The sequence below is a fragment of the Lagenorhynchus albirostris genome, chromosome 1, assembly GCF_949774975.1.
Source record: "Lagenorhynchus albirostris chromosome 1, mLagAlb1.1, whole genome shotgun sequence".
Taxonomy (NCBI): Eukaryota; Metazoa; Chordata; class Mammalia; order Artiodactyla; family Delphinidae; genus Lagenorhynchus; species Lagenorhynchus albirostris.
This window is the reverse complement of record NC_083095.1, coordinates 150,997,206-151,014,542: the sequence shown is the minus strand read 5'-3', so window position 1 is coordinate 151,014,542 and position 17,337 is coordinate 150,997,206. Positions and strand designations below refer to the sequence as shown.

The 17,337-nt window shown below is 42.0% G+C and overlaps 1 protein-coding gene across 3 annotated transcripts in view; it reads right to left on the bottom strand.

Moving 5' to 3' along the window:
• AKAP13 (A-kinase anchoring protein 13) overlaps positions 1-17,337 on the bottom strand; it is a 338,516-nt gene that overhangs the window by 150,607 nt on the left and 170,572 nt on the right. For all 3 annotated transcript variants that reach the window (XM_060156069.1, XM_060156077.1, XM_060156080.1), the window contains exons 6-7: positions 9,355-9,553; positions 3,523-6,667 (exon numbers count right to left, since the gene is read on the bottom strand). In XM_060156069.1, the coding sequence (XP_060012052.1) occupies positions 3,523-6,667; positions 9,355-9,553 (3,344 nt within the window). The remainder of the gene's footprint in view (positions 1-3,522; positions 6,668-9,354; positions 9,554-17,337) is intronic.

The following is a 17,337-nucleotide window of genomic DNA, read 5'->3' as shown; positions in this document are numbered from 1 at the left end:
TCATGACAATTTGATGAGTGTGGTGCTGTCTTGCACATGGAAAAGAAAACTGACAAGCTTTAAGGGAACAGATTAATAGCTAAAGCTAGTAGTCCATCCTGACCATTATCAAAGAGGCAAGAGATGTATCTGTACAGGACAAAAAGGAAAGAGCTACTGAGAATGAGATAAAGCCTTTGGGAAGAGTCTTTCTTTAAAAACATACTACATACACTCACCTACCCATCACAGCAATTGATAAGACTGAACTATTCTTAATAAATTAGTTTTTGTTTTAACTTTTATTTCTTCCCAAACCAAAACATAATTACACACTATCAACAGCAATTCCTTTTCTGAAGAAAAAGTTTTTTCATGTTTTCTTTAGAATTATGCTCAACAGACCAAACAGTAGTGGTTTTGTTACATGACTACCATATGGTCAAGCTAATACAGGAAGGAAGTGATAAAATGATGCCTGAGGCAAATTTAGGCTTCAACACTTCTTTAAAGGGGACTGATGGTTGAACAGTCAAAATTCACCTTGATAATCCAAATACAAATGGAACTATCATCTCGATTTCATTTGGAAAATTTTCTGTGGTTGTTCTTAATCTAGTCACACTACTACTCTGGCAGAGAAAAATGTTCCCTACACCAGAGGGCAGAGGCTCCTTTCACCAAAGAATAAATTATATTATATTGTATTATGTATTTTATAATTATATAAATAAAATGTTAAGATTTTATTCTAATAGCACACTGTGAGAGTGTATACCTTTATACACTGTGACGTATAAAGGTCTACTTTAGATTTAGGAAAGTGACATTCCTATAAATGAACAGTTGTAAGTCTCCTTTCTTTGCCCTAATTTTTTAATTACATAATCTTACTAGCAATTAAAAAAATGGGCAAACACGTTTCCTTGCCCAAAGAACCAAAATCTTTCTTACATTTCATAAAATGTGATTAAAGTTAAAAAAAAAAAAAAAACTGACTAAGCAACCCCCTTAGAAGTATTCCTTGATCAAAACATTTCTGACTAAGATAGGGTTGTTTTTTGTTTTTGGTTTTTTTTTTGCGGGGGTGGGGGGGCTGTTGATGATTTTTATTTTATTTATTTGGGGATGTGATTTCTGACACATCCTTACTATCCTACATCCATCAACTGAAAATATGTATCTTGGCAAGTAGCAACCAGTTCCAGCGGTAAACAGAGATTAGTGAGACCTGTGGGGTGTTGTCAGCCCCCTCAGGACTGGCCTGGCTCAGTTATGCACAACTAACTTCCCAAAGCACTGCGGCCAATGCTCCTGATGTGTAAAGGGCTACGTCCCCTCACCCTAACTGGAAGTTTTGTGTTTTCCTCATCTCAATTTCTACTTGGCTTTGTCAACAGCAGTATATAAAAACAAAAGCCAATGCCATGTGGCTCCTTCCAAATCAGCAGTTAAACCGATGTCTCCTCACTTATAGAACAGTATGGTTAAATTCATAAATGGCAATGTAAACTTCCTAGAAAATACCCTTTGGTCTGAGATCACACTCAGGTGCTTTTTCTCCAGGGCAACGTGACCAGGGACTTTCCCCAAATCCTGGCTATTTTCTGAAAAAAGCACCAATTTCTTCATCACTGGTTACTTCTCTCTGTCCTTTGAGGCCATGAGCATGGAGCACATATGACTCCTCTGGAGAGCAGAATAAGTAACTAGTACACACACACACACACACACACACGCACACGCACACGCACACACACACACACACACACACCCCGAAATCCCAAGCCCAGAGACACAGTTGAAACTTGACTTTCATCTCATTTTCCTTCCTAAAGCCTTAAAATCTTAAACATAATTTCTTAGCACCTTTACTATCTTTGTGTGCTATTAAAAATCAAAGTCTGGAAAAAAAAAATCAAAGTCGGCTTGGTTTCTATCTTTTCTCATAAGGTACTATAGACACAAACCTTACATAGTTTGTACTTGCTTGGATTAAATTCTGACTACTGATCCAGAAAGAGAAATAATTCCAGCCCATGTGGCCAAAGACGCAGCACCCAAATGAAAACAACATAGGCAGGCATCAGCTTACAGCCACTCCCGTTCTTCTAAAATGTCAACCTGCCAGGGCCCCCAAAATAGACTTGCTGTTGTGCCTTCTTTTACAAATTACAGACCTTCTCATTGAAATTCTGAGACTGTTAGTGATAGAAAGTTGTTGGCTGCTAACAATCCAAGACACTTTAATAAAACAAAAAGTGTGAAATCACCAGAAATACTATCTCAGGTTTCTTAAATCCCTCAACTGGAAAAATAGATTATAAATGGTTAAACACCCTCTATCAGGGAAAATGACCACTGTGTTTAAATTGCTCTTTTTCTAAAGCCACTTCTCTCCTTATTCTATTTGTTCATTTCTATTCATGCCCCACCCCCCAATTCTTAACACCTACTACAGTAAAGGGGTTTTCAAAAATTAGAAAGAACGGCAAGAGCAATCAAACGATAAAAACAAAACAGGCTTCTTACCTACGAGAGCCTGGGGGCAAGCAAGGAGATAGGTCCTCTGTCTATAGCTGGTAACAGGTGGTGGTCGCAAAGTCTGAATCAAACTGACCTTGAACGACTTCAGGAGTCAAAACCGAGTCCGACTCCAGTTTGAACTTCAGCCTCAACCCCCAATAAGGAGTTTTATTCAGATCGTTTCTTTCCACTGAACACCAGTGGTTTCTCTTTGCTCTCTCTGGACATGGTTACCCACAGACGGAACGGGCTGGTGCTGTGTGAGCAATCTGCTTGCTGCAGCTGCTTCACCAAGATAAGCAGACACAACGTCTGCCCTGTGACAGCAGCTCAGCAGACTAGGCTCTGGCGGAAATCCTGTATCCTATCCCCTGCCTTTCGCAGGGTCCTCAATTCCCAGACTGCTGCCCAAGAGCAACAGGCAATGGAACTGGAGGTCTGCTCCTCAGGCAGGAAAAGGAGGGAGTTCCCTTCTCACAGCCTCCACCAATGACCTAATACCACCATTTGGGATGCTGGGCCATCGGCTTACCACGATACTTAGAGCTGTTTGTGAAACCACTCTGACTAAATTTGCTCAGGACACAGACTAGGATGATAGGGAAAGAAAGGAGTTTCAGGTTTGTAAATAAAACAGCACTGTTTGTTATGGTTCTCGGGGAAAAAGGACTATGCCATGTGAACAAAAACAGCTGCTAAATTCCTTTACCATTTTGAGCACCTGGGGATCTAGGCACTGTTTTCCAGGTTAGGAAAGTCATGACTGCACCAGTGCGATAGAGCATTTATAGGCTTTAAGCAGTCAAGCCAGAAGTCTGGAATGCAGGGAGCAAAAACTGCCCAACCCTGAGATGACGTGCCTCTCCGGATGGTGCTGACTGGTAACCTGGCAACCTACCCGATGAACGCCAGACCTCTAAACAACAACATGACACCTATGTTTATACCAGCACATCACAGAGACTCTTAAGGGAATTTGTTTCTCGAACTGTTGATTTCGTACTCTACTTTGCTTACCTGTTGCCGGAGTTGGTCCCTGGAGAGGCGGAATAATCTTCTCTGGCTCCTCCCTTCCAGCAAAGCATCCTGCAAGGTTCCCAGAGGCTTCTCCACGACTACTGCCCATTGGCGGGGTCTCCGCAGGCTGGAAAGCACTCGCCTTCCCTGCAGAAGCACTCTCCAGCTGTTCGGGCCCTGGGCCCGCCTCGGAAGGACAGGGCAGTGACATGTGACTGATTTCCCCCTCTGTCATCAGTTCTCCCGAGGCCTTGACTCGTTCTATGACAGCATCCACTATGCGACTCGCAGCCTCCTCAATCAAGTCCGCTGTCTCAGGCAGAAGCACGGCTTTGGCAGCGACGGTGCACGGCATAGGGGCAGCATCCCTTCCCCTGCCTGGGGCCTTGTCACCACGGCTTAAGAGCTCCGTCTCTGTGGGGTGCTCTTTGGCAGCAGGCTGCGGCGGGACGTGATGCGCTTCCTCATCCACCTGTGTCTCCTTGGAGTCGCCTGTGCTACGGCTGCCATCTGCTCCCCCCACCTTCCCCTTCTCCCAACCCAGGGACACGACCTCTGGGGGTGCGGCGCCCTGAGGGTCAGTCACACCTTTGTCCGGTAAAGCTCCCGGCAAACCCAGGATCATATTCTTCTCCTGGCTCGAAGAGACTTGCGGAATCTGGATGTCTGGAGCGTTGTGTGGTGTATCCTTTCTCCCGGTCCCAGTGGTGCCTTGCAGAGCACCGACCACGGCACCATCCAATGCTGCATTTCCACTCACCTCACAAGCAGTGGTCTTCCCCTGGGACTGAGTGTTTTTCACCTCAACATCCAGAGCAGAAGATTGCTCACAATTAAGAACCTCGAACCCATCTGGTAACAGATTTGGCAATGGAGGTGAGCTGTTCTGCTCTGTACCTGAGGCCTCCTGGCTTGAGTCTGCAGCCAGACTCGCTCCTGGTGGCACCAGGCTCTGTGCAGCCCCACCTTCAATCAGCTGTGCGACTGGTGGGGCCACTTCCTTGTTATGTTTAGTTTCTGCGTGAAGACAGGCCAAGGGTGTGCCCAGTGAATTACCGTTCCGAGGAGCTCTGTCCTCATCACAGACAGCTGAGCCAGGTTCTTCATGGAATCCCGGGGCCTCTTGTCCAGGAGGTGGTGTTCTCGACTCTTCCTGCAACGTTCCTGAATGAAGAGTGTTGTCCTTAATGGAGGAACAGGTCACTGCTTTATCCTTGTCTTCTGGTCCCTGAGCTGCAGTGCTCTCTGGAACCACCTGATCTTTCCCTTCTTCAGTCAAAGCAGAATCAGAGGCCAAAGCGGCCTGACCCACATGGAGCAGGGAAGAGTCAGTGACCCCCTCGGCGATATTCAGGACTTCAGGGTCTGCTGAGAGGCAGGGACGCTCACACTCCGCACCAGGTCCTATGGGACTGGTATTGCCCATGCTGGGCTGAAGATCTAGAGCAGAGGAGGGTGTGCACAGGCCCGCTACACTGTCTTCTGCTGGCTGCTTCTCCAGATCATTCGAGTCTCCATCTGGGCCATCTCTACAGTCTGTATGTGGTTCAAGAGTTGCTGTTCCTTTTTCATTCTGGGAGGAGGGGACAAGAGAAAGTGCGTCATCTTTGGTTACTGATTCACTGCCGGGACTGCCTGTCAGAGAGAAAGTCCTGCCTGATATCACTGCCTGGTCTGACACCCGTGCTTTCTCAGCTTTGGGGACAAGAGCATGTGGATGTGGAACTACCTCAAGCATATTTGCTAAAGGTGTTTCTAGTTTCGAATCTTTTCCTTGGCTTTCTTTATCCCAAACTTGGAGAGGACAAAAATCCACATGTTCCTGGGTGTCTCCATCAGGGTCAGGGGTGACTGTGTTAGCCTGTGGGCCTTCCAAGCAGCTGGCAGTGGGCAGTGGTTGTGTGTTGAGCAGCCCTGTGGTGGTGCCTTCAGGCTGGGTAACTATGTCATCACAGTGTTCTACAGCCAACACACCACTAGAAGTCCCCGTGTTCTGTCGACATGCAGAGGCAGCACAAAGTTTATCATCTCCAGTTGTAGAACAGATGGGTGATTTACTGTTTTGGCTTTGAACATGAGATGAATCCGTTTCTGATTTCTGGTTTGGCATAACATCTTTTTGCGGCCTGGGAAAGGTTAAATCAGAGGGTGACAATGCCACACACATGCTGGCTAAGGGAGTGTCAAGCTCGAGACCTTCTGAAATCTCATCTTTTGCAGCAGCTAGAATTAACTGAGAGTTCTGAGCCCCTGGAGCATCAGCACTCTCTTCACAACTTCTAGAAGTTTCCATTTCTGCAGTGCTTTCATCAATGGCAGTTTCTTCATCACTAACGACAAGTAAAGACTCAGCAGGCTTGTCAGCAACCAGGGAGCCAGAGGCAGAGACACCATTTGGAACACTGGCTTTATCCATAGGCTCGTCTGTGACTTTTAGGTCAGAGGCTCCAGCTGTGCTGATATTAGAGTCCTCAAATCTTTCCTTCATATTCTCCCCTGCTGCAAGCACATTCCTCTGGATGGTGGCCTCTGGGTTCACGAGACTGCGTTCCGTTTCCCTTGCAGTGTCTGGGACGCTGGCACCTGCTGGTGATGGGACCACCAGTTCACCTCCAGAGAAAGACTGGGCCGTGCCGGGCTCCAGGGCTACGCCTCCCTGCAGGACGCGGCCTCCACTGCCTGGAGACTCCTGGTCTGTGGTCATTGCCGACGATTTTGTTCCAGTTTCTTCATTTCTGACTCCACAGGATGGAAGGCCTTCTGTGTCCTTTCCTTTGCAATCAGGTGTGCTCTGACGGCAGCTGTCAGGATCAGACGTAGTCCCAGAGTCCACGATAGGTGCTGGCTCCACCTCGTCTCCTTTGCTCTCCACGCCTGTATTTTTCTTCCTACAGGAAGAGTCTGTATTCTCTTCCTTAACCACACTTGACAAATCATAGGAACTTTCAATCTGCCCCACAGTGCTCCCATGGCAGCACTGAGAGCTCTCAGTGCCTTCAGGAGAAGCAAGCTGCTGGCTGGCTGCGGGCTCTGATGCACAGGGAAGAAACTGACCATCTGTATCTTGGTCACTGGGCAGACTTGAAGGTTCTTGTGCTGTCACCACTGAGGGCATAAGACTGTCCATCTGTGTGAGGTTTGTTTTCTAGGAGGAAATGGAAGATATTTAAAAAAAAATTGTCCGGGGGAAAAGATGTCACTGACACCTATAAGCAAAAATTCTGTTGGAGAGAACTCAGTAGCATTCCAGCCTCTCAAGTCACAGGATAAGCCAACCTAAATAAAAATAAATTCTCTCTTGTTCCTGACATTAATTTCCTCTTATAGTTGCATATCCACTAGAATGATAAAAATGGCAAGAATAATACAATATGACTATTTTCTATATTATGAACTTATTTTAGAAAACAGATAAAAACTGAGCCTCAAAAGAGCTCAGTGGCTATCTTCCAATGAGCAGCTGAGAAAGATACTTTTTATAGGGGCTTTAGAGGGGCAGAGGCTGCTTCCATCCCACCTCATATATACAAGTAAAAACAAATCCTGGCCAGTCTGGTAAACTCTCTTCAATCACAAGGCACAGACATATGCTCCCATGCCCTAAATTCTCACTGAGGAGTTACACAGCATCCTTTAATCTCCAAAATATGCTCCGTTCAATCTAGTTTAACAATTTTAGTTATGGGGTTATAATTTCAAAAAGAGTGGCACGGTCGATTCTTTCACCTCTTGATAAAAGCAGTTCCTCTGTTCCTCTAATACTGAATATTAAATAAATAAGAATATATTGAACTAGTAGTACCTAATTCTTGATTATTCTCAGATGGTACTGTGCTTTGAGGATATTATAGGTCATCTCAAAAATAGTTTTTGCAACTTGAAAAACAGATGTAACCAACTATACAGGAATGGTTAAAACAATCATGGTTAATCAACCTGATGGAAAATGCTACGCTGTTATATAAGTGTTAACTATGAAGACCACAGTGAAATAAGGAAAAGATATTTATAACATAATGTTTAAGAAAATAAACAAAACTTATAGTTAATCTAAGGTTATAATTATGCAAAAACTACAAGTACACGTATATAAGGCTTAGGAAAAAATGGAGAAAAACAAACACAGCTGATCTTTAGAGTGGGTTTACCTTTATATCAAAATTTCGGGAATCCTTAAAATGATACTATTTTTTTTCAACACATAAAAACTATTTTGCTCTCTATCTTTTTTTTTTTGGCTGCACTGCGCACCTTGCGAGATCTCAGTTCCCTGACCAGGGATTGAACCCAGGCCATGGCAATGAAAGCGCAGAATCCTAACCACCAGGCCTCCAGGGAAGTCCCAAAACTATTTTTATAACACCTGGTTTGCTCTTCGCTCATTATCTGATCTACTACAAGAATCTCACGCAAATCCACCATGCACTGTCATCTCATTCACTTACCCATTCAGTTCCTGTGTCGAGCACTTACAGTACTCCATCATCAGCCGATTCCTGTCTACTCACTGGGTCTGATGTAAAAGTTCACACATGTAAGTGTAAAACGAGTTACGCTCACTGAAGTCCTTCTAATAATAGAGTACACGAAAAATGAATTTTCACTGAAAGCGTCTGTGCTATGCTCCTTAGGGTATTCAAAGTGGCTTGCTTCCCTTCCTGCTGAGAGTGTAACTGACTCCAAAAAAATTATGAAAGCAGGTCATTAAATTTAATAAAGGGTGAATATTACAGAACAGAGATTTGCAGAAAAAAGTTGTCTTGCTTGAAAAATTTTAGATGCTCCTAACACAAGCATCTTCTCAGTTTTAATTTCTCATGGTTTCCTGTAAAATATTCCCACACCTTGCAGGTAGCTTTGGCATCTACTAAGTGCTGTTTTCAAATGGACTATCATTCACCCAGTAAGAAGAGCCCTAAAGGAAAACCTGACCTTCCGGCAGTCTCTTCAGAGGAAAATAAAATAACACCTATTCTGGAACAGATATGACTCGGAGAGGCAGAGGCAGGTACATCTACAACCTGCTATGAAGTGTCCTGGCCTGCTGCTCTCCGAAACAAGCAAGGCCTGCTCCCAAAGAAGGCTCTGGCATTGAGCTGACCCCAGATGACCTTAAATGAAATTACTGCCAAGCTTTTTCCAAATCAAATCAACTCTGAAATAAAATGGGTGGAAAAATTATCTAAACTTAGCCTTTCAGATGTCGTGGCCAAGAGAGATGTACCCATGTGACGTTTATATTATCCATAATAAATGCTACCAGGGAGTATGTAATGTTTTTATGTCTGGCAACAACTTTATCTTGAAGGCTTGAGTGGATTATAAAATCTTTATTGTTTTAGTGATCTTTCTACCACACAACTACCAATTTAAATATAGTAACACAGTCATCACTCATTGAAATAGCTGTGAAAAGGCTCCATTTCTGAGCATATTTGGTTCTTATTCTTCAGCAAAAATCTCAGAAACTGTTTAGCTCATTTCGTTTTATAAAGTTAAACCAACAAATTTATAGAGTTAAATAAATTTCCTTTTAAGCCAGGAAAATTTAGTTCTAGTTGTTGCATATTTCTGTATCTGCAAGGTGTATGTGTGTCTTTCGTTATTTTAAAAGCCTGGCCAAAAAAAAAAGAAAAATTCTCGCAGTCTCCTATTGCTACTACCCCAGTGCTGAGCTCTGTCTCTATAAATGCTAACATCTAATATAGCTAAAACTGCTTTACAGGTTTCACAATCTTTGAGGGAAGCACTGTTATGTTCTAATTATAGTAAGGCTCATTGGGGGAAGGGGTGAGGGCACAAAAGCCTGAAAATGGAAATTTTCTGTCTTACCATTAGCTGCTGTTGGATGTTCATAAGTTTAAAAATATGTCCAGTGCAACTGTCTCCAGGAAGTGGGGGTTCCTGGTGTGGTTCAGACTCAGAGGTTAACGTATAGACGTCCAGCTCTCGGTGATGCCTCACAGAACAGTCTCCGTAAGCGATTTCATAGGATAAACTGCTCCAGGAGTCTGGTTCTCCAGTATCTTCCCTGGAAGCAAGCAAACTCTGGTTAATATATATGTATATTCTATACATAATATACATGAATATATTATAATATTACTATATAATAACATATATATATATATGTGTATACAATATACATATATATGTATTCTGCCTCCCAGGCAAAGGTTTAACCCTCTAAGTCTTATGCAAAATTTTGAACCTCATTGCTCTTTGAGGCTCTGCAGCAGAAATTTGGTTTGCACAGTTCCCCAGTAATTCAGGCATATAACTAACTGTTTCATTCTCTTCATAAGAGGTCATAAATGGGCTAAATGAAAACTGCAGGATTCCTCCCTAAGGATGTTCTTTTGATCAAGATAAAGAGAAGACTTGGATCCTAAAACAGTTAATATTATGCTCACAACCAAATAATGAGGAAATGTAAGGAGGATGGTTTTGCCCTGGTTTTCAAAAAAAGCAAGGCTTATGAAGCGTTTCTCTTAAAATGGGTTATACCATATGCTAAATGCAGTTGATCATATTGGGAAGGGAAGAACTAATCAATCCAATCCGTGCAAGGGCACTCCAATTTTTGTTAAAGATAGGTGGAGGAAGCACTCTCAAAATTCTCGAAGTCAACTATATAGAGGAAAACTATCAATATTATAATGCCTTATCATACTATACTTGTCAATATAATTATCAAATCCTATTTTGAATGAAGCACTTGGTTCCAAGAACTTTAAGCTATAACTTTAAATTTAAAAGACAAACAACTTTGCTCAACTCACATCATTATAGCTACACCTCATATTCAAATAAAGCCGACAAATGCCCAGTATGTAAAAAAGCATTTCTGGGATAGGCCTCAAAACATGAATTCTCTTTACGTGGTTCTAATGAACCAGTACGCTGATATGGTATCCCAGAGATTCTGGAAGAAGGTGGAAGGTAGTGTTTGAGATCATTATCATGTTTTAAAATAAAAAATAAAACTAAAGAATTAAGAACTAATAGACATGCCATCCACTGACAAATATGAGAGGGAAACATTACTTCAACTCTCTCTCCAGTGTTCTGTCTACTAAATCATACCTGTCAGTTCTTAACAATTCACCAGAGAATAACTGGAATTTGAAAGCTAAAAATATGCTATAGTGGAAAACCTGTAACAAACTGGAGAGTCATACAATGGCTGAAGGTAACAATTAAGGCTGCTCCAAAAGAAAACTATTATAATTTCCATACTCAAGAGTGACTCCCAAACAGTTGCTTAAAATGAACTTAGCATATGCTATGCTAAATGTTTCATGCATTTACCAAGCTGCTCTACACTGAGCAAAGTGACCTCAAATAGAAAAGTACCTAAAAGATACTCACTTAAAAGTTCAACTGAATGACTCAAGAAGTCAATCAGCTCCACCAAGTGAGGGGGAGGCAACGTCTCTGTAAATTCAACTTTGGAGCTTGGGTTGACATTGTCACTAATTCTGCTTAACTGTCTGACAAGGCATTACTGGCATATCTGCTTACTCAGATTACCACTTATAGCCATGTTCCAATTTTAAAAAAAAAAAGGTATTTGAAAACAAACTTGATTTATACACCACCACTGAGTGTGAACCAAATACAACAAGCTAGGAGGGAACTGTTTGCCAAGGCAGGGGCAATTAAATAGTGATACAGTCCATTCCCAGCAAGATGGAGTTTTCTACCAACCTTGCCACTATTAATTCTCAAACTGCTTCTTTTCTAATATCTAAACCTTGGGAAATTCCCTTCTGTAACCACAAACTATTTATCTCCTACCTCTCCCATGCTCTCCCCTTCCAGAAGAATGTGCTTTTGTTGCCACAAGTGCTAACCCTTCAATCTCCCAATTCACCGTCCCTGTGGATTTTTGTTGCTTCCTAGCCCACCTAGAAACCAAAGACTAGTTAATGCAATTATTCTCCCACTGGCTTCCACGAATATCTGCTGCTATTGACACTCTTCAAACCCATCGTGCCTGTAGGTCTGGGTAAACCCCACCATTCAGCAAGTATTTGTGCCAGTATTCTTGGTGCTGGTGATACAAACGAAAATCCTTGTCCTGTTGAAGCATAGATACTTAGCAAGGGAGACAAAAGCAATCAAGATAAATAAAACACCTAGAATTCTGGAAGACAGCAAGTGTGGTGGAGAAAATAAACCAGAGATGAGGGCTGCAATTTGAAATGTGGTGGGTCAGGGAAGGCCTCACCGAGGTGACATTTAAGCCAATGCACTGTCTGCTCTGTATTCAACACTGTATAAAACCTTGGCTGGATCCACTTGGCAAAGTTCTATGACTAAGAATGTTTACTGCAACATTAGGTGTAATAGTACTAAAGACTGGAAACACCCTAACCGAGTCAGTAACTAGAGGGATGTTTGGTAAATTAAAGAACAGATCTACAGACTATTATGGAGCCATTAAATATAACTGAAAAAACAGTTCAATAACATTGAAATCTATATTCAGTGGAATAAGCAAAATAAAAAGAGCAAAAAATATAAGTACAGACAGTAAACTGCACAATAAAAATAGTGTCAGGGTGGTTGGGTTATAGGTTTTCTTCTTCTCTGGGATTTTAATTAATGTCTTAAATAATTTTTTTAAGTTCCTATTCAGCCAGGCCTCACTGCTGCTCTGTAATGCTTCTTACTCATGTGTGTTAATCCATCCCCACGGGGGTTACCAAAATGTTCTATAATTTCCTCAAAGGCCTAACATTAACCTTGTCTACTTCATTCTCAGGTGACCTTTTCTCCCATCTTAGTGAAAAGCTTGAGGCCATCTAACATGAACTAAACCCATCTTCAATCCACCCAAAAATGCCTGTGCCCGTCTCCTCTAACTTCAGGGCACCTCTCTATGCAGTGGGTTTGCTCTGTTCCACACCCCCGTCCTTAGGTAACTGGCTCGGTAATCACCCCCTGGATGCCTATAGTTTTCCACCTGCTTCTGGACTAGCTCCTTCCCCATCCACCTGCAAGTACCATGAAAACCTCACCAGTAGACACAGCAGAGGCAGGAAAAGGGATTACTGCACAGGCGCCCGCAGCAGCAGCAGCAATCTTTACACAGCCCTGCAGACCAGCGGTTCTCTCTGAGGAATCCAGCCCCCAGGGGACATCTGACAATGTCTGGAGACATTTTTTGTTGTCACAACTTGGGGATGGGGAGGGGTCCTACAATGCACAGGACAGCTCCCTAGAAGAAAGAATCATCGGGCCCAAACTGCCAGTGGTGCTGGTGTTGAGAAATCCTGCTGTAAACCCCCGAACCCCTTTCTGTCTGCCCTCCTCTTCCTTCCCTTCTACCTCCTTACCAGCCATTTGAACAATTAAAGGCTTTGCGCCTACTCCCTCCCACTGCTACTAAAACTTTTGTCTCGGGTTCCACTGACAAAACAAATCTCCAAATCCAATGGCTTTTCTTTGTCTCCACTGTCCTTGAGTTTTGTAGCATCTTAAAATGGTGACCTGATTTTTCTTTTGACATTTATTCTCACTTGACATTCATAAAGAATCATCCTATTCACCCACTGCTTTCTCTGGCTTTTTCTTCTTCTTCTCACATCTTAGATGTGAACAGATGTCAACTTCCTGAACTTGGTCTTCTATTAAATGGTAGGCACTGTGCTAGATGCCAGGGCTACAAGGTTAAATATGATACCTTTCTCAAGAATAATGTAAACACACAGCCTAAGGTCAAACATGAATTACTATTAGATAGCCATAGTTTGGCCTACTGGTGTTACTGTCACCTCCATGGAAACGAAAAGCAGAAACAATCTCATGGGAGTTTTACCCTTATGAGTGTGGCATTTTATGCACTAAATATACCATATTTCATCAAAATTACAATGCTATTACTTGTAAAAGCAACATCATTTTCTGTATTACTAAGAAGGAAAAGAACTGTTGTGAGTTAAATTATGACACAAGTTAGAAAAATTTACATCTTAAAAGAGATAATACAAGGAATTCCCTGGCAGTCCAGGGGTTAGGACTCCTCGCTTTCACTGCCGAGGGTGCAGGTTCGATCCTTGGTTGGGGAACTGAGATACTGCAAGCTGCGTGGTGTGGCCAAAGGAAAAAAAAAAAAAGAGAGAGAGATAACAGAGTATAAATACAGTCAACTGTCCCTCTGAATACTGGTATGGGTGGTACAAACAGTTCAAATGAACAAACAGTTCCAACATCAACTGCTTAACTTCATTCGCCTGTGAGTCCCAAGCCTGCAACAAACGGACAGCAGATACAAGTGAAAAGGGCAGCTCAGAGGCTTTAGACAGACTTAAACACCTAAGACACTAGTTTTCAAACTTTTAAGTAGCTGAACAGTTTCAAATAAAGCCACATGCAGAAACAGAGTTGCTCTGGTGATAGGGGCAGTAGAGGGAAGGAAAGGCAAAGCCCAGCCCTCCCTCCAGCCACCATCCCTCCTAGGTGGGTTGTGAGACTGATACTAAACCCAAGGAGTAGCTAAATGTTCTTAATTCCCAAGGTACAGGCTTTCTTTATGTACAACTACCACATTTCCCACTTTAAGGTCATTCTCCTTGTTTAGTCTCCTTTGCACTTGTAGAATAACTACTCCATATTCTCCTGATTGAAGCCCTTGGTATGCTTACAGTTGGTAATTAAGTTGACCCCTCGGCTTTGTATTTCTGCCATGGAGAAGAATATGCCTGGGTATCTAAAATTTACCTTAGAAATACTCACAAAGCTTTTATGTAATCAAATCAAGTCTGGCAGGACAGAAAAGCACATCCATGAATGCACTAGAAATTCTAGTTATTTCAGCTGGTGAATTAAGAGGCACCATAGCCTCAGCTGAGGCTTTTTTAAAAAATGAGTGAAAGGGAGATCTGTAGATGAAGGAGTATAAATGCTGCGGGAAGGTTTACAGAGCTCTCCACGACCTTTCATTTTTCACCCCTATGAGGACACCACCACACTGAACAAAGAAGAGGGTATTTTTACTACCAGTTGTGGCAACTGTGCAGTATAGGCATTATTTCATTACTACGACATCAGATGGTATTGGCGTAGAATTTCTTAGATTGTTACATTCAACCACATCCCAGATCAGACTTCAAGATATAAGGACTGATATTATGATTACTGGAAACTTTCAATCATCCTGTCAGTAAGGCAATTAATATTGCTTCCAACCATTCTCAGGCACCTTGAATTTCATCTGGAGTATCCAGCACAGCTCCAAGTGCAGTCTCCCACCTCTGAGCCCTGAAAGACTTGTTCTGCACCGTAACCTTTTCTTCATTCACCTGTAACCCCCTAAGGAGGAGCAGGACCATACACCTTCTGACTTGCTGCGTCTCACTACTCTGCTTCATCTCCTGACACATTGTAGGTACTCAAATATTTGTTGGGATTTCACTCCAGGGCAAAAGAGTAGGGATATTCTTTATAAAAATGGTTTGAGATCACTAAGAACTCACTCTCTGTGAGAGGACAGATAACCTAAAGAAGTAATTCTAGTAAGACCCAATGTAGTGGCAGTAATGGCTTAAAAGGTCTAGCTGGTAAAGGAGACTAAAAAGTCATGACAACTGAATTCAGTATATGATAAAGATCAGGAGGAAAAAACATTGCTTGAAAGTATATTTTTGGCAGCTGGTAAAAAGTGAATATAAACTATATATTAGATAATCATAATATATTAATGTTATATTACTGATTTTGATAACTGCCCTGTTATAAGAACACGCTGAAATAATTAGGAATAAAGGGGCATGATGTCGGCAACAACTCTCGAAAGAGTTCAGTAAAATTCTATCCATCTATCTACACACACAGATAAAGCAAATAAAACATTAACAATTGGTGGATTTAGGTGAAGGATACACAGTGGTTCACTGTACTATTCTTCAATTTTTTAAAATTAATTAATTTATTTATCTTTGGCTGCATTGGGTCTTCATTGCTGCACGCAGGCTTTCTCTAGTTGTGGTGAGCGGGGGCTACTCTTTGTTGCGGTGCACGGGCTTCTCATTGTGGTGGCTTCTCTTGCTGTGGAGCACGGGCTCTAGGTGCGCAGGCTCAGTAGCTGTGGCACACGGGCTTAGCTGCTCCGCAGCATGCGGGACCTTGCCGGACCAGGGCTCGAACCCGTGTCCCCTGCATTGGCAGGGAGATTCTTAACCACTGTGCCACCAGGGAAGTCCCATTGTACTATTCTCACACCTTTTCTATGAGTTCAAAATTTTTCACAAAAAAAGTTAAATATAAAACATCAATTAAAAGAAAGGCAGACGGTAGTAATTCTTTCACTATTCTATGATTACTATTTACTTCAGGCAGGGAAGAAACTAATATTTGGGTATCTACTAAGAGACAGGCACCCTGATACCCCATATATTTAATCCTCATTCGAGTCTTTCAAAGCAGTGTTATTTCTAGTTCCGAGGAGGGGAAACTGAGACTCAGAAATACTAATTCATTTGCTTAAGATATAACACATACATCAGACTTTGATAAATCTGGCTTCAAATGACAAATTTTACCACTTAGGAGAAGTAAGTATTTGGGCTAGATATGTAGTCTCTTTGAGTATGTATCATAATTTGTAAAAAGACAGTAAGAGTCCCTTTAAAAGTTGCAGTGGTAATTAAAGGGGACAGGAAACAAAGTATCTAATAACGCCTGGCACACAGGAGGCAGTCAGTAAACCTTAGTACTCAAATATGTAATGGAGTAACAGATCTGGATCCATGTTGGACTGACCCCAAAGCCTGTACCCTCCCCCCCAAACACACACCTAATGTTGCACTGCTTCCAGTGGAAAGGGCTGGTCTTTAATAGAAACTCATCAGGTGCCACAGCAGGAAGCACTGAGGGTCATTTGAAGGCAGGATGGAGCAAAGAGGCCTTTAGGGGAAACATTTCTTCACGAATTAAAAGAATGTCCACTCCAGGCAGAACATTTTTCAACACACAAGCATTCTCCAATGAAAAGTTCTAAAGTCTGCCCTCTTCTGAGTTTCTCACAGAATGAGCAAATCAACCACAGTCATTCTCTGGTGTCTGGTGAGACTCTGACAAAGTGTAGGACAAATCGCAGAGCCCACATTCTACCTAGCTATTTTCAAAATGAGCACATTCTACTCACTTGAAGGACAGTATCAACTTGGGCATTTATCCCTTCAATCTTTTTCACAAATGACACCCCCAAACTGTTCACCACATTTTCCATAAAACTGACACCAATCAGTACCTACCTTTTCCTAATGGGAAAAAATATTCTACTCACCATAAGAAATCACCACAAATTCATCTAATTATGTTTAATTTAGATTTCCCTAGAGGCTAAATCACCAGGCAATATGAGGGGAAAAGCATGGGTATTGAGGTCTGCATAGAATCTCATTTATGCCATGATCTGATCTAAGAAAAATTATTTAGCTTCTATGAGCCAGAGGTTTTTTTCATCTGCTTTTTAAAAAGTGGGATAATACTAACTTTCTTACGGAGTTGTTTTAAGGATTAAAAGATATATGGATAGAGACAGCCTTACTATATATATGCCTAGTTAAGTACTCATTAAATATTGGGTTCTATTTCCTTCCACAAGCACGGGGTACAAACATAACCACTCTCTTTTACAGCTAAATTTAATTATTTAACAATGTGTCAAATACTGAGCTGTGTGTTTTACATATCACCTAATTTATTCTTTTAACTATCCTGTGAGGGAAGATACTATTACCCCAATTTGCAGATGAGGAAACTGAAACTGTGAGAAATTTAATAACTTGCCTAACAGTCTGTTAA